Consider the following 27057-nt stretch of genomic DNA (forward strand, 5'->3'; position numbering starts at 1 on the left):
GTCTGTTCTGTAGCTAAGTTAGCTTACTACTGACTCTTATGAATGGTTGTTGGTAATTTTTTGCTCCCCAATGCACCTTTTGAGGGAGTGGGGCGTGAGAAACTGGGGAAGGGAAGAAGGTCTCTTTTTTGCTTCTAGAGAATACAGCTGCTCTTAACACTTTCATTAAGCTCTATTTTAATATTCCTTACCTTTCTAGTGCTTAGTTGGTGGCCTAAGTATTTTCAGAAGTCACTCAGTAGAAGTAACTTCCTAGTTGTATTTTTGTTTAATGTTGAGGGACATGGGTAATGTCACATGGTTTGACAGTGCAGTCTGGAGAAATCCCTATATTAAAGCACTACATGCAGGGAAAGCTTCTAATCTTGTCTTCAATTTGCAGCTATTTCAAATTGAGAGTCTGGCTCGAGAGGCCTCGACTGGTGTGCTGAAGGACCTAATGCATGGTCTTATTACATTAATGCTGGATTCTCGGATTGAAGATCTTGAAGAGGGTGAGCAGGTCATCCGATCAGTCAACCTCTTGGTAGTGAAAGTTCTGGAAAAGTCTGACCAGACCAACATCTTGAGGTACATGATGAAAATTGCACAATTACTGCTTCCCCTCACCCGTTCTTGTGCGTGCCTTGAATGGCTGAGTGAGTTTGTTAGTCATTCTGTAAGCAAAGAATGATGTCTGTAGGATTATTCAGCTGGCTAGTGAAGAATTATCACCGATTGTCAGTGGCGATCGGAATTTGACTGCACATTCTACACAGCTGGAGGCAGGCTAAATGAACTAGCTTAGTATGATTCTATATTTTTTTGTAGTTCAGCAGGCTGCCTCTTAAACTCTTGTAGCATAATAGAAAGAAAGCAAGCTGTTATACAACATGATGTAAACTGCTGGACTAACCCTGGTTTCTGGTGTGGTATTCTGTGGGGAGCTGACATACTGGGGTTTTTTTTTTGTGTGTGTAGCACTTTTCCTGTGTAACTACTATTAATGTATTCCTTCTAGTGCTCTGCTTGTTTTGCTCCAAGACAGTCTGCTAGCAACAGCCAGCTCTCCAAAGTTTTCAGAACTTGTCATGAAGGTGAGCCTGTAGTAGAGGTTTTGAACTTACTTAATTTGTCTGGATCAACTTAACTGAAAGAAAATATATTTTAAAAAATATTTCAAGTTACAGTTATTTCTGTATAACTCTTATAACTGTAAAATCTCATAATCAGATGTTACATACAGTGACTTCATATATGCCAGGAGGGAGCTTAACGCTTGCTAATAGTTTACAGTAGCTTGTGTATACTCATGCATACTCCATATAGAGGTGTGTAGTCACCAGGGGCTGTGTCTATGTTGGTAGCAGAGCGACATGGCTCAATGGTAGTTTTGTATAATCTCTCCTTGTATAATTAAATGAGTCTTCCTTCAGGTGTCTTGCTTTAAGTCAGTCTCTCATTCCAGTGTCTGTGGAGAATGGTGCGTCTTCTTCCAGAAACCATTAATAGCATCAACCTGGATCGAATTCTACTGGATATCCACATTTTCATGAAGGTCTTTCCGAAAGAGAAGCTGAAGCAATGTAAGAGTGAGTTTCCTATAAGGACGCTGAAGACTCTGCTTCACACCCTGTGCAAGCTGAAAGGGCCCAAGGTGAGAGCAGTCACTAATCATGTACTTCTAAATTGGATGTTCATGCAGTCTCTAACGTTTTTCCTTATTTTCTTTTATTAATTTATTCCCTTTTTTCTCCTTTTAGATCTTAGATCATTTAACAATGATAGACAACAAAAATGAGTCTGAGTTGGAGGCTCACCTGTGTAGAGTAATGAAACACTCCATGGACCAGACTGGAAGCAAAGCTGATAAGGATACAGAAAAGGGGGCTTCTCGCATAGTAAGTAATGAAAATGTGTTGGTAGGGCGAGGGAATGGAAGGCAATCTATTTAAGAAACAAGCTTAACTTTGTGATTGTGGAACATGAAGTAGTGATTGCCTTTCCAACATACAACTAGTGTTGGAAACACTCTTCCAGCTTCACTTTTATTTATGGCTGCTTTGGGAACTTGCAGTGTGCTTCTGTTATTACCTGCATATTCTGTGTGTATCCCAGGATGAAGTGGTCCCCAGGACATTCAGGTGTGCAGCATAGGTTTTTATGCTGCCTGATACTGCATTTGATCTACTAAAAGTTAACCATACCCAAAACACTGGCTTCTCAGAAGGAGTCCTACAGCTTGATGATGATCTTACTTGGATTCTGTGTAAACACTGGCTATGTAAAACCCTAAGCACTTCAAGGTTTACTTCATATTGGAAGCTCTGTATCCAGCTAGTAGGTCTGAGGGCACTGTGGGTTCATCAAACTTCCCTTCATTTTTATTGCCTTTGTTTTAGAATTCTCCTTTTTTTTATTTATTTAGGAAGAAAAGGCTTCGAAGGCCAAAGTTAACGATATTTTGGCAGAAATATTTAAGAAGATTGGCTCCAAGGAGAATACTAAGGAGGTAAGCGCTCCCTTCCTGCAAGGAAGAGGGCATGATACATTAGAATAGTGTATGCAGCAGTTGTAACGCACAGAAACTCTTCCCTCCCAGGGTCTGGCAGAACTGTACGAATACAAAAAGAAATATTCTGATGCAGACATTGAGCCCTTCCTGAAAAACTCTTCTCAGTTCTTCCAGAGCTATGTGGAAAGAGGCCTCCGGCTGATAGAAACAGAACGGGAGGGGAAAGGACGCATTGCTACTTCTACAGGTATGTGCTATAGCAGAACTGATTGATTTATGAGAAGCAGAGATATAAGGAAAGCAGTTACATGTTGCCTGGTAGAAGCTAACATTTGCAGATGTTTATGGATTTCCAAAGCGAGCCATGGGGTGTCTTTTGGCATGTGTTGCTTCGTGAGGCAGCATTTGCAGGGACTATGCATTCTTTTGCTTACAAAAAAAAAATAAATGTTAACCATCGTCACACTAAACATAGAAAACATCTGACAGGCTTGGTAAACAAGTGGTTCTAATTTGTATCTTGTAATGTGGCTTGACTATTAGCCTATGCTTCGTGTGTCTGGTATCAAGAATTGTTTCTGCAAGGTATACAGCTCGTTTATAACAGCAGCAAGCTGTCAGGTTCTCCTTTTACTTTTTGGTTACTAAAATGGTACAGGAGGTTTTTTGATTGAGTATTCACAGAATCACGGGTTGGAAGGGACCTCAGGGATCATCTAGTCCAACCTTTCTGGGAAGAGCACAGTCTAGGCAGATGGCCCAGCGCCCTGTCCAGCCGACTCCTGAAGGTGTCCAACGTGGCCGAGTCAACCCCTTCCCTGGGGAGATTATTCCAATGGTGACTGTCCTCACTGAGGAAAATTTTCCTCTAGTGTCCAATCAGAACCTCCCCAAGAGCAACTTGTGTCCATTCCCCCTTGTCCTCTCCATGGGACTCCGTGTAAAAAGGGAGTCTCCATCATCTTTGTAGCTGCCCCTTAAGTACTGGTACATGGGGATGAGATCCCCTCTGAGCCTCCTTTTCTCAAGGCTGAACAAACCCAGCTCTCCCAGGCTGTCCTCGTATGGCAGCTTCCCAGTCCTCTGGTCATCCTGGTGGCCCTTCTCTGGACCCCTTCCAGCCTGGCCACATCCTTTTTGTATAGCGGGGACCAGAACTGCACACAGTGCTCCAGGTGTGGCCTGACAAGGACTGAGTAGAGTGGGATAATGACTTCTTTCTCTCTGCTGGCGATGCCCTTTTTGATGCAACCCAGCACCCTGTTGGCCTTCTTGGCCACAGCAGCCACTGTTCACTCATGTTGAGCTTCCTGTCCACCAGGCCCCCCAGGTCCCTTTCCACAGAGCCAGGTGGATCTCAGTATTGTTTACTGTGGAATCAAAAAGTTTACTTTAAATAATTTGAACTGTGTCTATAACAGTCTTTGTGATGACCCCTTTCCAATAAATCAGATTTCTAATTGGATGAGCTACTGTAAAACACTTGGTTTTTTAGTGAGTCTTCTCGTAGCAGGTAAGCACAAATGAGTATTTAATGCAATGTTAGGAAAGGAATGTCACAAATGATTAGCTGACAGTAAAAATTGATACGCAGTGTGGCAAAATTACCTTTAACTTTCACTTCTTTCACATTTCAGAGTGTTCTATGAGATTTTTAGCCCTTTCTCCTACTACTGTTCCTTCTTCTATCCCTGTTTTGTTAATTACTTTAAGAAAAGACAATGTAAATTGCTTTCAGAACTTCCTAAATGTGTCTGACTAGATAGGACAGAAAACTTTACCTTTCATCCAAAAAGACTGTGCAACCTAGAAATGTTAGTTCAACAGTTAAAGATTTCAAAACATAATTTACGTGCCCCAGTTTCGTCTGTCCGTCCCACCCCTCAAACTATAATAGTTTGATACAATAAAGGGTATTGTTCCATCTTGCAACTGTGCATTATTTAGACTAAAGTATAAATGCTTAACCTTAATTCTCCTTTTATCTATTAAATACCCTTGGAGTAAACTAATGAAAACAAATCAAATCCATGTCCACACTAAGTCTTAGAACTTGCCATTCATTTCAGAATGGAAAGGTTTTTTCATAATGTAAGATCCTTTCCTAGTCTTTTGGTAGGGAAGCTTTAAAAACCTTGCTGCATGCCTTCCAGAAATCACTATTTCAGATTAAACTGGAAGAAGCATTAGCTTTAAGTTACCTGAATGGGAGGTAAAAGAGGGGTTAGAATCATGGTGAGGTCTGCCCAGAAGTACCACTAAACTTAGAAAAAGACAGAAGACTCCAGATATTTCCCATCCTGCCAATTGCTGAGTTCTCTCTGTCCTTAAATATCTCAATTTCTTTTACTGGTTTTCAGTTCCTTTCTTGCAAGGAAATGAAAGGGCTTGATATGCCTATACTAGCAAATGAAAATTTAAGTTTATAGGTTAGTTGATTCTTCATTCATTGCATCTTATTTCAAGCAACTGACCAAGAGGCTTACACTTTTTTTGACGCTTTTAATTTTTTTTACATTTTCCCTCACCCCTTCCCCTCATCCTCCAGGAATTTCTTCTCAGATGGAAGGAACGTGTGTTCCTGCTTCTACCCACACTGTATCTTCATCTATAGGAAACACAAATGGGGAGGAAGTGGGGCCTTCAGTTTACTTGGAAAGATTAAAAATCCTCAGGCAGCGTTGTGGCCTTGACAACGCAAAGGTATTGTACTTGCCAACACTTATAAATCCCCAGGGGAGGCATTTCATTTGCACTGGCTTTTTGCACCATCTGATAATTGGGTTTTCCGTGCCAAAGGCAGATTCCAATCAGAATTGATGATCATTCACTATACTGCATGTCCTAGCTATTCACGGCATATCACTGTGCCTGGTATAAATGGCTTTAAACTCATTACATGGCCAACTAGGCTTATGTTTCAGTCCACTCTCATTGCAGCACTGATGTACACGCAGGTTGTTTCTACAGCCCTGTAGTTTGGTATCTTTTCTTGCTGTGTAGTTCAGTCTCAGAAAGGTTCAAATAACTTAACTACTGTTCTCTAAAGGCTAAACATATATTGATCTCTGAGTTGAATGATATGGAAATTCTAGATCTTTCTGCTCCAAAACAACCATAAAAGCTGAATGAAGACTTTGAATGAAGTTTTATATATTTTGGGTGTATGGATACTGAGGCATAGAAATGCTGAAGGAGCTCAGTATTGGAAACCTGTGGGCCAAAACTTCTAACAGTTCAGTGACCTGTGTGTTAGGAGTCTAGTGCCGACTGCTGCTGAAGTTTGCACTTACCCACGTGAGAAATGATGTTCGCTCTAGGAATAGTTGTCCAGGTATGTCACAGTTGAAGGATAAAACACAAACTTGCATATCAGCCTACAGCTCTGAGGAAGGGAAATGTTTCCTAGATGGTAGTAACAAGGCAATTAATGTAGATGGAAGTATCAATTGGTAAAAGAAAGTGGATTGACGTTGTAAGTCTTCGGCAGGGTGGGTCTTAACAGTCAATCCAAGTTTCCTCTTCTCATTCCTCCAGAAAACTCATTGGCTGTTGATGCTGTGCATAGGCATGACTTGCCTCCTGTAGTGTTAGAATTCAGGCTATCCAAGACTGCAGCAGGCCATCTCAGTAAAATACAGGTCTACTGTGAATTTTTGATCTTTAAAGACGGTAGTTCATTTGTGTCCCTACTGACACCGAGCTAAACATGAACTACTTAAACAATAGGAATTGAGTATTGTAGTTAGCTTTACCTGGTTCTGACTTTGATGGCGACTGACTTTATCACTCCAGATCACCTGTGTTGTATTGCTCCTTCCCTTTCCTGTGTGAAGATGAAAAGCCGCTGATTTGTACAGTTCGTACTTCTTACATGTCTTTTGCCATGACTTGTCTTAACACTTCACACTTCTCCCCTGTAGCAGGAAGACAGACCACCTCTGACGTCTCTGCTCTCTAAACCAGCAGTCCCTACTGTTGCATCTTCTACGGATATGCTTCACAGTAAGCTCTCCCAGCTCCGTGAGTCACGGGAGCAGTACCAACATCTGGACCTGGACTCCAATCAGACTCATTCCTCTGGCATTGGAACTACCCTGGCTTCACCCTCATCTGCAGCAGCTAATATTGATGACTTGAAAAAAAGATTGGAGAGAATAAAAAGCAGTCGCAAATAGAGATACGAGAGAGATGGCATCGCTGTTGCTTGGGCTGTCTTCAGCTTTAGTTTACTAAACTAGAAGTCTTCATAGTTAAATGGCCTCATTTAGGCCTAATGTATACAAACTGGTTTATGTATAATACAGTGGATTTTGGGGGGTCGAGTCATTGTGGCACAAGTATTTGTATATACTCTGCTTCTCAGTGAGCATCTCTTGACAATAGAAGGCTGTCTGTGTATTAGTTTTAGTGTACAGACCTGTAAACAACCATCTTCTTGCTCAGACTAGTTTCTCGTTACTTGGTTTTTTTTTTATTTGTAAAATTGTCTTTAAGACCTTTTCCTAGTTCTTAACTCTTAGAAGATCTTTAGTGATACCACTTTTAATTTTGTGAATTCTTCTCCATGTAATCCTTGAACTGTTGATTCTGTATGGACACATGGCATGAAGTAACTAATTTAAGTGTCTTTTGTAAATAAAGTTTGCATTAACTATACCAGCCTCAGTAGGAACAGCAGTGACTGCTGGTTAGAGAAGTCGTTCTCTATTCGTAAATGTTAGTGACTTGGCATCCAGAAACTGAACTAAGCTATTCTTGACATGGACCTTGGGGTTTGGATATATTATAAGGAAGATGAGTGAATATATACTCTCTGTGGGTGCAATCCTGAGACGTTGCACTCTTCTATGAGCAGTAGTGCATTTTTCATATAGCTGCTTTTTCTGTTTTGGAATATGTTTCTGTAACTTGAGAGTAAGTTGAGAATATTTAGTTTGCTGAAATGCTTATTTTAAATTATCTAGTCCTTGTGATGCCTCTACCCAGACTAAGCATAGTCCCATCTGTGTACAGATGCTTTCTCTGAGGGAGCCTGCTGATGATGATATGGAATAGATTAGCAGTGATGTACAGTCAGTGGACTCGTTTATCCTGAACTCATTTGGTTAAGCGGTCTTTCTTGTGCAGTTTTCAAGTGCACATATACATCTTGCCACCACATTCTTCTTGGTCTTAAACATCTGATGTCAGCAAACTCTACTATTTTGCATCACTAAGACACCTGGTAGCGCTAGTTTGTGAAAGAGTGTGTTCTGATTAGCCTTTTTCAGAAGTAACAAGTATGAAGATTAAGACGTACACTGTGTAGCCTTTCTAGCCCTTTCATATCTAGGGAGGTGATGTGTTTTCACCCTACTACTGTGCTTCTATGTGAGAGCTGGTTGTGAAGCATAAATTGCACATCTGTTCCGTAGCTAGGTCAGAGTTACTGAAGAGTTGGACAGGCAGGCTTAAAATAGCACACTTCACCTCTAGATTTTAATCTCTTCCATATAACTGCTGCTTTTGTTGTTCGCACTGTGGACTAGCAGTCTCTGCGTTAGGGCCGTTACTGAAACTGTCTTGCCTGATTACAGTAAAAATGTGGCTTTAAATTAGTAGTACCTGTACAACAGATTATGCCAGAGCTTCTGCAAATGGCTGAAATCTTCCTCTTACAGGACCCCTAGGCTGGGGTTGCAGTTAACATAACACTGCATGGTGCTTGTAGTGAGTTTGTACGCTGTGATAGCAGGTGACTTGCGAGCATTCTCCATCCTGTGTTAATTGACATGATGACATTCATTGCTTCACCACCTCGATTTAGTAGTCGCAGTCTCCTCCTAACCTGAAGTGGGCACACAGTTCCTTGTGGAATAGAGCTATATGAAAAGTGGATGTTTGGCCCTTATTGGTAAGGGCTGAGCTTTTGCACACTTAATCTGGGGCTGTTTGTGAATCGTTTGTGTTGGCGGGCACTAGAGTTACTGCCACTACCTCTCAATTACTAGCTGCTTTTTGAAACTTACTGATATTTAAATTAATCCATATGTTCTTTTACTGTGTCTAGCAGATGTTCAGGAAAGCTATTTGTTAATTAGCTCAGGATGTTAAAACAGCAATGCCTGCAAACCTGCATACAACTATTTTAAATTTGAAGCTGAATTGGAAGTGAAGTACAGGAATAATTGAGTAGCAGAAGATATAGTTGCTTACTATGAATGAGTTTTTGCCCTGTGTCTCTGTAGTGTTTGGTTGGACTCAATATCCTGGGGGTTTTAAACTAAAACTTGTGCACATAAATTAATAAAGCCTAATCTTTAGCCCAGACAATATTTAAATAACATTAAACTGAATTTTAAAAATGATTCCTCTGTATTGTTTGTAACAAGTCAGCATTAACAGTGACTTACTCCAGAAACTGTATGGTCCTTGTTCCCCTCTTAGACGTGCAATTTCTCACAGATTATTATATAGCAGTGAAAGGGTGAGGCTAAAAATTTAAACATTAGAAGGGGTAAACATTTTCAGTGTCTGATGCCTGTGGTTATCAATGACTTAAAACAACTGTGGAGTTTGAGCTCTTGAGGTTTCTTTCTTCAGATGTCTTTGAGAGGTTGTTTTTATGCTTTCTTCAGGCAATCAAATTGGGCTGTCTTCAAGCTGGTTCCCAAATGAGCCATCTTCAAGGAGGTGGCCAGACAGTAACTGATCAATGACTTCATTCATATCCAACTAATTTTAGATAGTTACCTCTACTGTCATCTTTTCAACACAGTCACTCTGCTTCTTACTATTCTCTATCAAGCACAACAAAATTTCACTGCTGTCTGTTTCTGTGACTTGATGGCACTGCAAATAATGAGTTTAGGAATATGGTGGTGTAGGGAGCAAGGACAGTTTCCAAATCTCATTATTACCTTAAGAGAAAATTGGGCTGAACAAATTGGCCAGTCAAGAATACGTGCTTCCTGCTGTACTGCTGGGTCCTCAGTGGTCCACAGATTGCTGCTAAAGAGGAGTTCATTAAAGAACTGAAGCTGCTTTTGGGAGTGATCCCTAAACAGGCTTTATAAGACAACCAAACAGGTATAGTGCAGGGATGGGTTCCATTGGAGGCCCTTTGACAATGACTGTGCATTAATTGCTTCCCTCTGAATCTCTATGCAGGTGGAAAACAGAGGGCCCAGCACCACCCGCCATGGAGAAAGTTACTGCCGTACAATAATGGAAATCCTACTTACTGTATTTGAGCCCATATTCCTGTGTAGGATGAATTGCATACAGTTGGCATCTGTAACTTCTTAAGAAGCTAACCTTGTAAACAGTGGTGCTGCTATTCTGCTATTGTAGCTGAGAAAAATGTCTGTCTTATCAGAACAGGTTATAGTTGCTTTATTTTTGACACTGGTACTGGTTTTTTGTGTAATGCCACAGTTAATGGAGGGTGATTTCCAGTACACTCTTGGCTCAATTTCTGGAACAGAAAAGGAGTTGACCTGGAGGGAGGAAATGGATGTGCACAGTTGTGCATACTGTGACTGACTTGAGGCTGTCCTCTGAGGTCTACAATCTGTTGATGATGATAGCTGATAGAACAGAGGAGGATTTGTTAGAAGCCCACCAGCTAATTCGCAGTACAGCTAGTGCTGTTCTGTTGGTATGCCTGGCTACTGTGATGCCTTAGATTCAAGTGCGACTAAACTCAGCGTGAACAAAAGGAAGATGGGTTTGAGAACTTTTATTTTCAAGGGAGAATACTTTCCTTTGAGTTGAAAGGATATAACTGTTACTTCAGGGTCTTCTATGCTTATGTTTTAAGTGGAGCATTGTAGCAAAACCGAGAGCAAGCAAGGTAAACACTTCCTCTATCGCTCATGTTTTTCGATGGCTTTTCGCATCCACTTTTTCAGGCGGAATACATGGGTATAAAATCCATATTTGCCATCTCGGTCACAGCCTTCTCCCCATGAAACTATTCCCACTTGATACCAACGGTTGTCATCTGGGTTCTAAAGCAAAGAAAAATGGGATTGGCACAAGGAGCAAGAGACTTCCAGGTCTAAGCCTTGTATGCAGCCCAGGCTGTTTAGTGATGGATACCGCTTTGGAATGCAGACTGGCATCTACTAGATAACAGCTTGTTGGGAGTAATTTAGTCTCTATTCTTAAACCTCTAAGTGGGAATTGGCCATCACTCATGCATTCCATAGCTGATCTCCATATGTGCTGAGAACTCAGCACAGAAATGGGGCTGGATGACTGCAGGATTCATCTCAGTTGCTCAGCTTGAGTGTGAGCTGGGTTTGCTTCAGCCACTCGGCAGTCTCCGTTTCTGCTGCTGATTTTTTAGACTATTATGGAAGCTCAGCATAGCACAAACCTAGCTTCATATGTTTTACGAGCTTGAACTTGTTGAACATACCTTCATTACAAAAGGTCCCCCACTGTCCCCTTCACAGGCATCTCCTCTCTTTGAGTCTTCAGGACTGTAACCTACAGGCAAGAAGAAAGTCGGACATTTGACTGTAGGGGGAGCGGCTAGTGTTGGCCATCTTTTCCTTGAAGTATTGCTGCATAAATTTTGAGAGCCATGAGGTTGCTTACTGCTTCTGCCAACTAAAATTTAGAAAACTGCTTTGGTTTTATATTTTATGTAAAATAGCTAACTGTTTCTGTCTGCAGCATTCCTGAATCCACCATGTTATTCCACCCTTTGCTCTCATTCCTGTTTTCTTTCATCAGAGTTGTTGTTAGTGTCAGTTGCCACGGTGCTCACAGCTGTAACTTGAGCTACTGTGCCTTTTTCTTGTCTTATAAACTTCTGTGCATGTAATATTTCATGTACCCTCTTCTTTCATTGTAATTGCTATAGAGACACATTGCTGTCCTCACTTTCACCTTCCCATCATGCTGCAGGCTCTGCTCTTCCTCTTCCCTCGACTTACTGACTGCATTCCTACAGTCTTGCTAGGAAGAGGAAAAGGATTTCACTTCAATTCCTGATGAACTAGACAGTATCTCTGCATTTTCCCATTGCCCTTGTCTCCCCTTTTCTGCTCTATGTCTGCATCCCAGCTCTTTTCAAGACTTGTCTAGAAAAAGAAACCATAAGACAACTATTGTCAGTATAGTCATGAAACTGTCTTCCCCCCCTAACTCAAGCACTCGTATACATTATTAGATGCAAGCAGCATAAACTAAATAAAAAACTATTGGAAATTCGCTTGTAGGAACCGATAAAGTCTGCACAAATGAAGAACACAGCAGAAAGTATTAAACCGATGCATAAATCAATGGTTTCTTTGTATCTTGAATTCTGTGTTTGCTTCTGTTCTCTCTCAGAAAGGGTATATGGCCAGAAGAGATTTAGGAAGGTACAACGAGGATTATCAGAAGCACAGAGTGCATTCTATATTAGGAGAGATTAAATAAGTGCTCCTCAGCTTGGAAGAGAAGTGACACAGCTGTAAAGGGTCCATAAAACAGCATATGATGCAGAGAAGAAATTTTTTTTCTTAAGTTGTGAGTATAGATATGTACCTCTTCAAATCTATCAGACAGGAAATTTAATAGCACATGAGGAACTACATTTTCACACATGCCTTTCTAATACGTGGAGCCTGTTGCCGCAGAAGTTGTGGGCATAAGTATGAATAGGCTCCAAAAGGCTGAGACAAGCGAGTAGAGAAGAAGGGGTGGTGTGTAGCCCTTAGTTTAGGAAGTCACAGAACTGTTCCATATACTGGTGAAATAGAATTATTTATGTGCTCAGTTCTTACACAGCTGTTGCTGGTATCTAGCAGAGTGGTGCCATTAGACTTGTTAGCCGGACATAGCACAGTGTTACAAAATTGATTCATAGCTCTAAGTTCTCCAGCCTTCATGTTTTCTGAGAGAGAAAAAAAGTTCTTATTGTAGGAAAGTTATTCTTTATAGAGGGCATTTGCAAATGTATCAGACAGTAACCTTGCTGTGTGAGCCCCACCAGGAGTTTGTCCTGTCCTTGTGCCTTCAGTGCTACTTACCGGCACAGAACATGTTGTCAGTGACTTTAACTTTGGTGGATGCCTTGCAGATAGCTTGGTCTACAATTGGCACGTTGAGCTGTTGCAGAACTGTGGGGAGGTTGCTTGGGCTAGTGGCCCATGTTTCTTTCAAGTTTCCCCAACCAGTTACCCGCCCTTTGTAACCTGCCAGCATCAGCCTGTGGAAGGAATCGTGAGTATAATCAAATGCGTTGTAACAGCTTTCTCCCACCTGGCTCTCTTGCCGTAAATGGCCTAAATAAGGCATCTTTTTCTGTCTTTTTTGAAGGCCCAAAGAAGGCTTTTGTAGCCTGTATTTTTAGGACTGTGGGACAGTCTCCTCACCTCTGCACAACCTCTTTTGTAGGCAGGCAGACAGGATGGATGTAGTCGCTGAAGATGATGGGTCTCTTCAAGTGCATAAGTGCAATGTCTCGGTCCATGTTCTCTTTCCAGTTGTACTTAGGATGGATGATGATTTTGTCCAACAGAGCAATCCTCTCTTTATTCTTTTCATATCTGAAATAGTCATGAAGGAAAGAACTCGCTGTATGGTAGCAACTGAGAGTCTTCTGGGGTTCATGATGCTCTCAGGTGCTTTGTACCCTCTGAGACAATACTGTCTTTACACTGGAGCACCCTTTTAGACTTTCCATGCTTCTGCCCTCCCTTTCACTTTCACCTTTAGGATCAGCAAGAGCAGCAACTGACAGCTCCATTAGATCCCGTTATTGAGAGGCATGTGACATTGGCTATGTACATTTCCTTGGATACTGAATGACAGCCCAACCTTGCTGTATCCCATTGCTCCAAGAGGAAGGCTATTTCACTTCATTCAGGCTCTTACTTTGCCCTTATGTGCTTGCCAATCCGCACCAAGATGTCATCTGTAGTTAAGTTCTTGTCCCAGGGTGGATAATAAAGACAATGAGCAGCAGTCAAGATCCAGCTGTCACTGATAAGGCTGGCACCACACAGCAGTTCTTGAGGACTCTTTTTGTAGAGCATCACCTGCCTGAAAGACAGGGAGGGAGAAAGAATTAACAGGACTAAATGCATGGCTGGCTGAAGGTGTCTTGGTGTCATGCAGAAAGAGCAGAATTTGCAGTAAGCAGGGAAGAGTATTGTGCTATGCTGACAAAGACAACTACGTAGGTGACTCTCTAGCAAAAGTCTTCCCTGGGCATGTATGTTGCATGTAGTGGGTTATTTCCTTCACCTGGAGAGGTTTCTCATCCTCTCTGCTCCAGCAAAGCTGAAAAGAGGAAGAGGCAAAGATGAAACACACCAGCACTCTTGCTTTCCCAGCTGGTTGCATACTCTTAGCCAAAGGGGAGAGTTTCTTTCCAGCTATTTTAGTCCTGTCCTGTCAATCACTTGGAGGAGCTTTTATTAGAAGCCATAGTGCCCGCATGCTGCCTGAGAGGGGAGAGTCCTTTTACTTCCCCCTGCTTGAACTGAAGAGATGGGAGACAAAATTCCCTATGAAAGACTATGCAAAGGTGACACTTACCAGGGGGAACTGCCAACTTCTGCATCGTCCCCATGCACAACCCTGCCTCCTATGTAGGACTCCAGCAGCTCCTTCTCACTTCTGTCTGTTATCTTTTTCTTCTCAAATAAAGGACGGGTGCCACAGTCTGAAAAAATAGGCGATCCGGCTTTGTTACTCTACCAGATTTACAGTGGAGAACTGTTGTCTGCTGTCAGCATGCTAAGCTGGAAGAGCCTAGGAAGGAAAAGCTTACTAACGCCACGACTGTAACTGGAGATTGACTTCTGAGGGTCCTTCAAGGACCCCTGCTTTTGACAGCATTTGCCAAGCTGGTGTTTCTGAGGAACAGTGAGTACCCTGTGGGATGACGCTGCAGCCTTTCTACAAACTGTGATGCTGTATCTAGTGCTTTTGCTCACCTGCTTCACCTGAACCAAAAGTTTTGTCATCAAAGAAGGTTTTGAACTCTTGAGGACGGGTAGTACGTCCTGATATTCCCTCCGACTGTTCGTTCTCATCCTCTAGCAAGCTGTCTGAGAGAGACAAAAAGACAAATATGGTAAAAGGTCTAGCTGCAGTTTCTGTAATTATCAGCAATGTAGCTGTTTCTTTCCACACACAGTGGGTCTGATGAAGGAATGATGCTCTTTTTAATGCTGCTTGTCCACCATTGTGAGTTTTCAGGAAGAGAAGACCTGAGAGACCTAACAGATCTATACACATGTGGCAGGTTAGTATATGTGATATTTAGACGAACAGGACTTCAACACACATGGTGTGCGTGCTTCCTTGTCTACACATCTCACACCCAGCATGTCACCCTAGTTGCACATACTGCTTTTGTTTGCCACTGCCTCACAAGTGTGCCTACCCAAACCAATGCAGGCTTCTCACCGCAGTAGTGCAGATCACAATATCCAAAGTTGGGTGGCTCATCTGTGACACACCAGACACCCTCGTCGTCTCCGTCGGGATTCCGACAGTAATTCTCCAGCAGCTTTATCTCTGGGTCGATGTTTTTTCCTTGGAGCACCTCTTTGGCTTTCTCAGAGTTCCACAGCAGGCACTTAGCTCCAGATACAGTGACCGAGAGGGTCCCAGTGTAAAGCATTCCTTTCTCTTGTTCACAGGGCTCCACTGGGGCTGGTGGTTGGGCCCGTGGAGTAAATTCAACTGTCGTCCTTTCTTGACCTGGAAAGACAGAGAGCTGTGATTTAAACCATAGCTTTGCCCTCAGAAGTACTGTTAGCAAATAGCACTGGAGCCCCTTTACTAAAGCCCAGCGTTCCATGGGGCATCCCGTCATGTCTGGGGGTTCCTCACTGTGCTCCCATGTGTGTGGTGGCACTCTACGATATTGCTGTGTCAGAGGTGGTTCTTCCAACAGGTGGGAAGGTGGGGCTGGCACTCCTCATCACACTTCTCTTTACCACTAAGATGTGAGGGTCAATATTGTGTTCCTTTCCGGGGTATCTTTGAGAACCAGCTCAAGGGATGGGTGGGTGCATCAAGCATCATCATGCTGCTGTGTTAGAGCCTCTCATGTCCTTTTCTCAAATGTGTAACTAAACCATATTTGGAGGAGCCTTCTACCATGATATGCTACTAAAACAGCAAATGAAACTTTTGCCAATGTTTCTATACCTAATGATAAGAGAAATCTTTTTCTGTCAGAGTTTCCACACTTTTTCTTGCGAGTGTCCTAATGGCTGCAAGCTTTAAGCAGCATTTCCTGAGTGAGTGGGCACCAGCTAATCTGTTCTGCAGCAGTTGCTTGGCCTCAGGCTGCCTCCTCCCGGTGCCCTGGGGGAATCCCCATGTGAAGAGAGCCTCTGACTACTCCCCCTGGAGCACAACAGCCACTGAGCAAGTAGCGTTTTACCTTAATTAGTAAGGCTGCTTCTGGGTGAGATTGACTCCTGTCAACAAGTTTGCAAAGGAATTGTGTGCAAAACCAAGGCTTTTCTAGTCCTGCCATATCCATGCATGTGTAAGCGTAACAGTAAGCTACTGTAGGTCAGAAACTAACTAGCGACCAGAGATAGTAGAGATGCCTGTTCACCCCAAAGCAGAGTAGTATGTCTTTCCAGTTTGCCATATTGGAGACCAGGGCAACGGTAATGATTTTTAAAACTTCAGAACACCCCTTGGTCAGAGTGGTTGCTGACCTCTCTGACTTTCACTTATAAGAGTCACCGTCTCTAGTCTCTGCTTTTGGAAGATAAACTTCTACTGTGCAAAAGTTCTCTGCTTTCTACCCGTTCTTCTGCGATAGAGGCCAAGCCGGAGTGGAGACAGCTCTGGTTTGTGGAGAAGTGGGAAGGTAGAAGCGTAGGGGGATGGTTCTCCAGCCTGTCAAGTGCAATTGTGGGTATTAAACTGCACCCGTCTGTATGCGTGAGCATTAAGGCAGGTAGTCAAGCACAAGCTGTAGTGGTTTTGTCATGAAGGTGGGAAAAAAAAAAAGCCCAGTATGACTCATTGCTGTATAAATTAGAGGTAGCTGAGCCAGGATTTTGGGGTGCTGCTGACTGGCAAAGCTGTAGTAGTACTCCACTGCTGCCGCTAGATTTAATTTTGATCTAGATTAGTGTAGCCTAGAGAAAAACAGCACATCAGAGGAATTTAGCCATGGTAGATGTACAGGCAACTCAATTACTTTTTCTACTCAGTTCCTTTATCCTTTCAGCTGTAGCTTCTCTACTCTGACCTCTGTTCAAGATCCCTCCCTCCTACCCCTTTCCCCTTCCCTGACACATTTAGTATCAGTCTCAGTGCAGCGGTCCCTGCCAGTGAAGGGCTTGCTGGGGTGTAGTGTTGAGGCATACCACACACTGGGATGGGACACTCCTCCCGTTCCACCGTTGGGTCTCGGGTGTAGCACCATGGACCTTCTGAGTTGTTGTCTGGATTCCTGCAGTAGTTCTCAACGAGGGTTGGATAAAGAGTGGCATTAAATCTATGAGAAAAAAACTGGTTAGGCTAGGAAGGAAGGACATCCTGGAGAATCCTTTAGGGGTACGTGGGAGATAAACTTACTTAGGTATATGTGGATATTTGCTTGTCCAGACTTGACATTCAATCCCTGATTTGGTGTAGCTAATTGTCCCCTGATAGTTCTGGCCCAGATCAAAAGAGCAGTTACCTGTCAGAATCCCAACATGGTGTAAGCAAGGCCAGGGGAAATGGACATTGTATTTTTCAAGGTCAAGAGGTACCATCTCCCAAATCCTTTTAACTTTTGCTGCATGAGCCTGCACAAGCACAGGCATTTTCTTCATGGGGTGGGAAGAGCACACAGCTTAAGCTCTCTTTGCCTCCTCAGATGTTCTGCTTGCCCTGAGGCGCTGTGCTTTGCCTTGGCTGTAGGTTCAGGTCGGAGCCATTCTGCGAGGCTGGGCTTGGGATGGCCTGGCTGTGTCACAAGGAGAAGGTATCTACCCCATGCTGTTTCAATGGGGTAGTTAGGCTGTTTGTAAAATGGTTGGTGGGGAAATAAAGAGGAAGAAAGGAAATGCAAACTCCCTTCCTGATATTTTTCTTTCTAATCAGATGGCTTCACCAACTTTAGATTACTTTTTTTCCTCACAGACTCCACAGGAAGCAAGTTCGTGGCATTCACTGTATCTGGGAGATTGAGGTCAATATCAATTTCTTACCTTCTAGACAAGCATCCAGAACTGTCCTGGTTTTTCTCAGGCCCTGACATACTAGCCAAATAAGAAGAAAGAAGCATATTATATGAAAGGAATCCAAATAAGCATCATAGTTTAAACCAGTTTATCAGCTAGGAACAAAACACAAGTGCTTTGTCCTTGAAAGTGAGCTCTTTTAAGAAGGTAGGGAGCCTTTGCTCCAGAATAGGACAGATCCTCCCAAGGGGTAGCAGAGAACCTGGACGACTTGAAGCAACTTACCTTGGTATTTTGCCCAAAATGCCTCCTGTAAAAAAAAAAAAAAGAATTTATATATATATTTAGGAGTAGGGATGCAGCACATCAGACCTTGCTTTGCTGCTGCAATGCAAACCAGTAGGAGAATGTCCCACCACAACAAACAGAACAGACTAACCTGGCTCTGTTGATATGAATTACTACAGAGTCCAACAAAGCAAAAAATCTGATATAAAACCACATTCCCACTGATCAGATTCAGGAATCAAGACAGTACTGTTGTTTCTAAAAAGAGTAAAGATGCTTATAACCTTCGTCAACCTGCAGAGGAAACAGAGCCTGTGCCACAGTGCAGAAGTCCAAGGAGCTGAACCTAGAACTTCTAAAGCTGCAGATCACATGTAGGTATTGCTCAGCGATTTGGATCTACATTTCTGCTGTGCAGCCTGGGGGTGATGGCTTTAGAAATACTCCACAGAGATTGTATCTTGCTGACTTAGACTCCTAACTGTTAATCTGTTTACTGTTATGTTCTTGGGTGTGGAATTCAGCGTGGGTACTGGCCTTGGGGCTAGGAGCAAATCCCAAGATGATGCAGAACAAATTTAGCAGAGTGAGTGAGACTGGAAGCTAGAAAGGGGACGGGCTGTGTCAAAGCTTCAGCTCAAAGGAGCTTGAGGCACTCCATGTTTGGTTGCTAAGCCAGCTCTTCTGTGAGAGTCTGGGGCGGCGGCAGTTTGAATGTGTGCAGCAGCATGCTGAACTAGCGGAAGATGCAGTTCAGGACTGGTGGTTGAGGGAAGACTCTGCTTTCACTTCATGCTTAAATAGAGAGGGAGGGAAAACAACCTGAGCTTTGAGCTGTATTCCCTGGAGTGGCTCCAGGAGGGAAACTCCTTAAGGAAGCCTGAGCTCTCCTTGGGGCACGTGCGCATCAGCCTCATCTTTGTGTCACAGAACTGAGTCTTATGATCCCAGCCCCTTGCTGCGTGCACAACCTGCTAGACTCACTACAGGTTTCTTGGGACCACCCATGTCCCCTGTACATACCGTCTGAGTGGTGGATTCAAGGGCTTCAAAGGCCTCCTCGTAATTGCATGTCTCCTCTAGGCACTCTCGCTCCAGGTTTCCCTTAAGCATCTCTTCCAGAAATCCCTTGTTGGCACGTCGTGGGCGCTTGAGCAGTGACAGTGCCTGCCCCTTTTCCAGGAAAACTACCGGGTCAGAACACCGCCAGTCAAAGGGGTGCTCTCAGCAGGAGGGGCCCTTTTTCTCCCCTTGCACTTTCCAAAAGTCACACCAGCTGATGTGATGATCCCACAGCCCAGCCTCCCCCAGGGCAGAGAAGCCCTGTCAGGTCCCCAGCTGATGAGCAGAGCAGGCTCTTTGCAGCACACCCATCAGCGCTGGCATCGCTTAGGCAACAGCAGTGACCGGAATCCTCTGCTATGGTCAGCAAAGCTGCTCTGCTCATTTGAGGTTAGGTAGAGGCTTGTTTGCTTGGAGCCTGCTACTGCTCCCTACAAGTCACTCTATTTCTGCCTTGCCAACCTCACACCGCTGCAATAGGCACAGCTTGGTTCCATCTTCATGTTGAGAGACCTGTAGACAGGTCTTCTCCCACACAGCAGTGGGTCAGAGAGGACCTAACCTCATACTAAGAAAAGATAAATGAAGTAGAAGCTCTGATAAGAGAAAAGGCACAGCGAGCAGGAAGGCTGCATGCTGCGTATGACCTAAATTTTAGCTAAGGGGCAGTGGGGAGGCCATGGAGAATTGCAGCTGCTCAGGTCAGTGAAGGAACTCTAGCGCTGAGCCACATTCCCCTTCCCCACCGTCTCCCAGGTGACCCACAAAAATCCACTGAGCTGTTGTCACCAGACATCCCTGCTGTATCCTCCTGCGCAGGACAGCCTCACGCAACTCTTAGCACCCTTTCACTCCCACCTTTAAGCTTTTAGAAGCGCCTCCTGCCTTACCGAGAAAACCTGCCATCAGCTTTACCCCTGGAGAGAAAGAACCCCATCTTTCTTCCTTCTGTCACCCACTGATACTGCCATTTGCCCTGTGCTATCGAGCCTTACCTCCGGCATGGCTCAGTGTGAGGTGCAGGAGGCTGGAAAAGAGCAGGCCCCTCAATACGCCGTTTGTGTTGTGTGCCATGCTGTACAGCCCTGGCTGCTGGGGAAATGCAAAAGGAGCAGAATAAGTGGAGTCACAGCCTCACTGGGTTAATATTGAACCAGAATGAAGAAACAGGACTCCAGAGGTCGTGGTGTGTCAGGGACAGTGGGACTGAGGCTCCTCTTATCCCTCCCCTCTTGGCATCTCTCCCCTCCCTTCATGGCATTTTCATTTTCTTACTTAATTGGTGGAAGCCAAGCAAAATACCTCTGGGTTGCTATAGGACTAAAATTAGCATCCCATTTCGTAACAAGGAAGATGGCACAAGGAGCGAGAGAAGAAACTTGTCCCAGGGCACAGGGAGATCTTGGGCTGGCATGGACAGGTCTCTGCCAGCTCACAGCCAGAGCAGCTCACACTTTTTCCCTTGGTGCCACGCCATCGCCCTGCAGCATCGTGGCCTCCCCACCATGCAGGCAGAGGTCCCTGCCCGCTCACTCCTCTCGGAGGCTGTACTCTAGTAGCCTCGCAAGCAACAAGACTTTGCGAGCTCTTTAGACATTCCCAGTTCTCTTTGTAGCTGCAACCCCACCCACGCCCCCTCTTTTTCCCCCTAGACTCCAGTTGTCTTTTCTCCCTGCAGTTACCAGCAAACTGAGCCCCAGCTATTTTGGCACCAGAACAGACAGTTTAGGCCTCCCCCTTCTCCCTCACCCATGCGAAGGAGCAGAAGGGGTGCCTGCAACAGCCCATGGGGAATTTCAGTTTTCCTCCCAGTTAGGTCAGCAATGCCAGTGGCAGTACATACTTCCCACTGTGCTACAGTTCTCAACCGAGTGGAAGAGGATGAAACAGCATGAAGTCTGGGCTCCCCCTTTTATTCCCACCCCAGCAGAACATAGAAAAGTACATCCAAAAAGGAAACAGAAGCTCTGATGAGCAAGTAGCAAGCACGGCCAAAACCAGCCAGGAAACCAAGAGCTTCCACGAACAGGGAGGCAGAAATTGTCTGGTTGTCGTGACATCCGCTAATAAGTCAAGAACTGGGCTACCAGACCTGGGAAATCTCAGCTGATTCCTACAGCAAGCAGCAGATTGGCACGGTGAGAAAACAGTAGAAAGCACGGCAGGGTGGGGGTAGTCCAGGGAACTGCCACATGGCGTGAAAGCGCTTTCTTCCAGCAGGGAGCACGTTTTGCGCTGTGCCTCTGTGCAGCAGATACATCTGTAATGTTTATCTCCATAGAAGGAGTGCAAATATTAGCATTAGGGTGGCTGAGGAATGACTCTGTGGCCACTGGTACAAAGAGCAGTTGCAGAGGCTCCCTCCCTCATCTAAGAGTAGCTCCCATTCTCACCAATACCCCCACCCTGGATTTAGGGACGGCTGGGATGCCCTGGGTGGAGATGACCTGGGTGGAAGATCGTGTGCACGCAGGATTAGGGACAACCCTAGAAACACCCTGTGTTACTTAGCAGGGGAAGCAGTGTTTAGGAGGAGCTTGCAGGCAGGGACAGGAAGGAGGTATCAGGGCACAAACAGGTTTTGGAAGAGTGGTGAAATCAGGGCCGCTGCCATCCCACGCAGCAGCTACCACCACCGCTCCTCAAAGTGGGAGGAGGTACAAACAGCCCCAGATTTGTGTAAGCCCAGCTGGCACGCAGACAGCCTTGCCCAGCTGATGGGGGAGGACAGCAGAAAGGACAGTTTCTTTACTCTGAATATAATAACTTGGTTTTGGTCTCACATTGCAGGAGGGACAAGTGACCTCAGGGCTGCTTTCACCAGGCACAAGTGGGCAAGCCCCTATGAATGTGAATGCAGGGCAGAAATACCACCGCAGGAAGACTGCTGCCACTCCCCCAGTTGTAGTGATGAGCGACAGATGCTGCTGTGTTTTATGGGGGTGTAATGCACCTGTGCAAGGGTTCATTATGGATCCTCATAAGAAAGGCTCCAGACTCTGTAAAGTACTGATTAAAATACCATTTGTTGGGGATAACATTAGATAATCCTACAGCCCTTCAGCTGCTGGGAGCACCAAGTAGTACAGCATCAGCCCATGCCATGATGCACAGGTAGTGTCTGTGCTGAACTTCACCAGTGTCATGGTCTTCAGGGTTTTTATACAGTTTTCTTAGAAGTAAAGAGCTCTGTCATTTCTGCTGTCAATCAAAAGGATGTTCACGTAAGAATATGCTGCTTCACCCTAAGATAAAGACAAGAACACAGTGGTGGCATCATCACCAGGCGCCAAGCAGAAGCAACCTGTAGGCTTCCCGGTTAGGTTTAGCCCACTAAATTTATCCTGCAGCCAAGAGGTACGTGCAGCACTGGCCTGCACCTTCTCATGTCAACTTGTTATGTGGATCACCAGAGTATTTCACTTCCTGAGAGCTTCCAGTTTACTCAGTCACTCTTTTCTTTCTTCATTTCTGCACTCTCTGTGTCTCTTCATTATAATAACCAGGCAGCCTTTACACTGCAGCTTAAGTCAACATTGTTATATTGATGCATAGTTTGGTTTTTACCGTCTTCTTGTCTTTCATTTAAAGGAAAGGTGTTAGCGCCTTTCATGGTATTGTGCGTGATATAAGGTTAGCTTTAAGCAACACTAGAATCTAATAGTTAAGCTTGGTTATCACACAGGTATGATTATCCTCTAACACCTGTGCCATCTTCCTTTAACACTATGTCTGTTGCGGTTCCTACATCCATTCTGTTGCTTAAGCACTTGTTTAAAAAAAACCTTACTGTTTCTTACCAGTTGCTGTTCTCCTTTCCCTCTGTGAAACAGGACGAACCCACCTACCAGGGCCATTAGGTCGTCGACTGTAACTGCTGAAACCTTTTATCTCAGGATTATTCAAGGTTACATCCATCACTTAAGTTTCAATTATTTCTTTACAGTGGTTTTGCTTTATAATTGGAGACTTTCACTACATCTTGGGACATTTTCCAGCCCTTTCTGGTATCTTACAACAATGTTAGTTATTAAAGATGCTGGCTCTTCACATTCTAGCCTTTTCTTGTTCTGTAATGTGCTTCCAGGTCTCCTCGCTGTTTCTCTGATTCTTGTGGCTAGCCTCTGCAGCAGGACAGCGTGCATCAGCTGTCACCTCTCCAGGGGCTTTGACTTCCACTCCTCGAACATTTAAGTCTTCCATCTGTTCACTCTTCCTGTAAGCAACTTTTTATCATGTCATTTTCTTTCTGCCTTCACCCACCCCGTGAGTGATGGACGCTGCTTTCTTTCTTAGGGTAAGAGAGTTAAGATTCAAACCTTTACCCTCCCAGAGTTACGGATTTCAACACAGCTGGGAGTTTTGATCTCTTTCCCTATACGAGTTGGCTCTTCTTTCTGAGTGCAGAAAGCCTTTGACAATTGTTTATTTCCTAAGTAACTATTTTTCCAACTTCCAGGGAGCAGAGTATAGAGGGTTTGGCCTTGGCCGATTCTCTTGGGCCTTTGTCTGCTCTGTGATGGATACGGTTTGCTGGTTCAATAGTTGGTGCATTTCTGAGAAGTTTCCTGAAGTGAGTTATAGAGTTTGATCACCAACTGTAACGCTTCAGGTACAACCACAAAGGATTGTACCATCCCCTCACACAGGAGTTCTCGTGTCCCTGAGGACAGGGGAGCTGCCAAGCGGGAAGGACTTCAGGACCCAGAGGATTGTCCCCTTCCCTCGCAGCCTGCTGCCACATTATCACTCAAACACCGTGGTCGGGTATAAGCCAGTTTACAAGTTGGCCGAGGGTTCAAGTTTGGCACACATGGCCATGGTGTGAGGTTTCAAAGTAACACTTACGGTTCCATGCATGCCTGATACCTGGGGAGGCCCTGCCAGCATGAAGGACCCCAACCATTCGACAGACCCCAGGCACTTGTCACCCTGGAGCAGTGCAGCAGCACCCCAAAGCCCTGATGATGCCCTGCTAGTATTGTGGAGCCCCACCAGCCTGGAGACCTGTGGGCTTGCTGCCTGAAGGCGTAAAGTCACAGGTGCACAAGATCTCCAGCAAAGCAGGTGATCCATGTGTCTGCTGCCCCAAAGCATGGTTATTGGCATTATAAAGCAGCATACTGTGTGACTGTTCCCCATGCCAGCCCATGGGACCAGGCAGGCACCCACACTTTTCCTTGCTAGCCTTCTTCCAGTAAGGCGTCTCTCACCAGGATCCTGTCAACTACACCAAATGCAATGCACTGGTGCAAGTATGGATGAAAAGCTGAATGTGAGCTGGCAATGTGCGCTCGCAGCCCAGAAGGCCAACCGTGTCCTGGGCGGCATCCCCAGCAGCACGGCCAGCAGGTTGAGGGAGGTGATTCTGCCCCTCTGCTCTGCTCCGGTGAGACCCCACCTGCAGTGCTGCATCCAGCTCTGGGGTCCTCAGCACAAAAAGGACATGGACCTGTTGGAGCAGGTCCAGAGAAGGCCACAAAAATGATCCGAGGGCTGGAGCACCTCTCCTACAAAGGCAGGCTGGGAGAGCTGGGGTCGTTCAGCCTGGGGAAGGGAAGGCTGCAGGGAGACCTTATTGCAGCCTTTCTGTACGTAAAGGGGGGCTGTAGGAAGGGTGGGGACAGACTTTTTAGTAGGGCCTGTTGTGGCAGGACAAGGGGTGATGGTTTTAAAGTAAAGAAGGGTAGATTTAGACTGGCCATAAGGAAGAAATTTTTTACGAGGGTGGTGAAGCGCTGGCACAGGTTGCCCAGAGGGGTTGTGGATGTCCGTCCCCCGGAAACATTCCAGGTCAGGCTGGACGGGGCTCTGAGCAACCTGGTCTAGTGGAAGATGTCCGTGCTCACAGGGGACTAGATGGCCTTTAAAGGTCCCTTCCGACCCAAACCACTCTATGATTCTATGTGCTTGTTATGGAGCCCAGCAAGAAAGACACTCAGAGCTCATGCTGTATTAATTAAAATACCATTTATTGGACATAGCACAAGGAAGGGTAGAGCATTAGATAATCCTACGCCCCTTCAGATGCTGCAAACACCAAGTAGTACAGCATCAGACAGACCTCTAGTCAGGCCATGGCATGCTGCACAGATCCCATCCATGTTGAGGTTCACAAGCATCATGGTCTTCAGGGCTTTTATGGGATTTTCTTAGGTGTAAACAATTTTATTCCTCATTTTGCTGTCAAGCAAAAGGTTGTTCACATAAGAACATGCTGTTTCGAAGATAAAGGACACGGTGGTGGCATCATCACCAGGTGCCCAGTGGGAGCCACCTAAGGGCTCCTCAGTCAGGATTAGCCAGCTAGGTTTATCCTGCAGCCAGATGACATGTGCAGCACGGCACAGACCTGCCCCTACATACTCAGATCTACTGTTAGGAGAATAATTTATCTATGAGGGTCTCCCAATTTAAAATGTTCCCACTTTTTCTCTCCTATTATCTCAGAATAAAGAAGGTAGTTACACGTCAGCGGATTAAGCAATAGGGGCCCAGATTCTCTGCTTCCCCCAGTTGCTCCCCCTTCTCTCCCAGTTGTGCTGCGACAGAGGGCACATGCTTCAAACACAGCACACGAGCCCAGCTCCAGCAAGAACGCTTTGCAGCTGTGTCAATATTTGAAAACTGCAAGAGTTAGGATAAGCACCAAAGGGAGAGCAGTAGGAAGCACTGTGGCTTCAAATACAAGCCCCCCGGTGTGCCTCTGCTCCCACTGGTCTGTCTCCGAGCACTCGGGGCAAAGACTGAACTCATCTGCCCCCTGACTTCAAAGAAAATAGCTGAAAACAAGGCCACCCAAAGGTTTATCAGCTGAATTCACCTTTCATCCTCACTTCACATCCGGCTCTAGCACCCAGTCTGCAAACCTGTTGTAGACGTTCATGGAAAAATTTTAATGTAGAAACTACAAAGACCAGCTTTTCAGACTGTCATATTACAATTATGTCAATTATGTCAATTATGTCAATTATGTCATATTGGGGTTCATAGCACCCCAAAAGGGAACTCTGCTACTGATGATTCCCTGGTGATACTACACCCTCCTTTTGTGCGGTGAGCATAAAGAGCCCTGAGAAATTAGGCCCCTAAACAAAACTTTCTGGGGAAATGCAGATGTTAGAGAGGGGCAAGATGGAGACCAAGAACAGCTAAAACTGAGGGTACCGCAAATGAAAGCAGTGTTTGTGTAATGTGTGAAGAGGGAGCACAGGGTGGGCAAGTCTGAAAGACCTCTGTCAGGGCTAGTATTGTTGGTCTCTTCCTATAAGGCCACATTCACAGAGCATTGGGAGCTGTGCACTTCCTTCCTGAGGACAGTCACCATTGGAATAATCTCCCCAGGGAAGGGGTTGACTCGGCCACGCTGGACACCTTCAAGAGTCGGCTGGACAGGGTGCTGGGCCATCTAGACTGTGCTCTTCCCAGAAAGGTTGGATTAGATGATCCCTGAGGTCCCTTCCAACCTGGGATTCTGTGATTCTGTGAAATGGAACCAATTTCCTTCAGCGTGCCTCAGTTGGCAAACTAGCACTAAAGATGGAGCAGCGGGAATACTTGGGTGTAGCTATGGTGGTGCTGTCTTTTGGCTTTTTGCTGTAGGAACAGGAAAGTGGAAGAGAGAAAGCAAGAATGTGAGAAAAAGAACAAGGGAAACAGATTAATGAACTTAGGAGAGGACAGGCAAATCTTCTGACGATACTGAGATGAACTGTTGGACCCTCACCAGAAAGGCAAGGAGCCTCTCAACTGGGGACAGTGAAAATTGCACTGTATGATGTTATTCAGAGTGGGACACGAAACCATCCTTTCATGTCCTCAGACAGACCACCCAGTCACTGTAAGGCCAGGAAGCTGACAGCAAGCAAAACAGGTGACAGTGGAGAAGGACCACTCAGCCCTAGCTCCAAGGGAGGACTTTGCTTCTGCTAATTGTGAAAAATGCTCTTCAAAAAACCCACAGCAGACACACCTTGTAAATGCTTGGGAAGCTGCTTCCCAGCAATGTGTGGCACCAGCATCACCTTCAAATGATCAGAAGTGCTGCTGAGCATCAAGAGTAAAAGCCCAGGAAAG

At 45.0% G+C, this 27057-nt stretch overlaps 2 protein-coding genes across 3 annotated transcripts in view; one reads left to right on the plus strand and one right to left on the minus strand.

Annotated features, from left to right (window-relative positions):
• CKAP5 (cytoskeleton associated protein 5) overlaps positions 1-7153 on the plus strand; it is a 54015-nt gene extending 46862 nt beyond the window's left edge. For both annotated transcript variants that reach the window (XM_075105464.1, XM_075105465.1), the window contains exons 37-44: positions 383-570; positions 1001-1076; positions 1448-1636; positions 1743-1880; positions 2408-2491; positions 2582-2741; positions 5043-5197; positions 6418-7153. In XM_075105464.1, coding sequence (XP_074961565.1) covers positions 383-570; positions 1001-1076; positions 1448-1636; positions 1743-1880; positions 2408-2491; positions 2582-2741; positions 5043-5197; positions 6418-6672 — 1245 coding nt within the window. In that variant the 3' untranslated portion in view covers positions 6673-7153. The remainder of the gene's footprint in view (positions 1-382; positions 571-1000; positions 1077-1447; positions 1637-1742; positions 1881-2407; positions 2492-2581; positions 2742-5042; positions 5198-6417) is intronic.
• A 3049-nt stretch (positions 7154-10202) lies between these two features.
• F2 (coagulation factor II, thrombin) lies at positions 10203-20127 on the minus strand. The gene is made up of 14 exons (XM_075105470.1): positions 19977-20127; positions 18943-19106; positions 17917-17941; positions 17659-17709; positions 17039-17144; positions 16828-16958; positions 14894-15190; positions 14419-14532; positions 14018-14144; positions 13352-13519; positions 12850-13023; positions 12505-12683; positions 10902-10972; positions 10203-10488 (listed from the first exon to the last, which is right to left on the minus strand). Exons 1-14 carry the CDS (start codon positions 20053-20055, stop codon positions 10345-10347), a joined length of 1830 nt encoding a protein of 609 aa, XP_074961571.1. The 5' UTR covers positions 20056-20127; the 3' UTR covers positions 10203-10344.
• Positions 20128-27057: the final 6930 nt, after the last annotated feature.

The sequence above is a fragment of the Phalacrocorax aristotelis genome, chromosome 10, assembly GCF_949628215.1.
Source record: "Phalacrocorax aristotelis chromosome 10, bGulAri2.1, whole genome shotgun sequence".
NCBI lineage: Eukaryota > Metazoa > Chordata > Aves > Suliformes > Phalacrocoracidae > Phalacrocorax > Phalacrocorax aristotelis.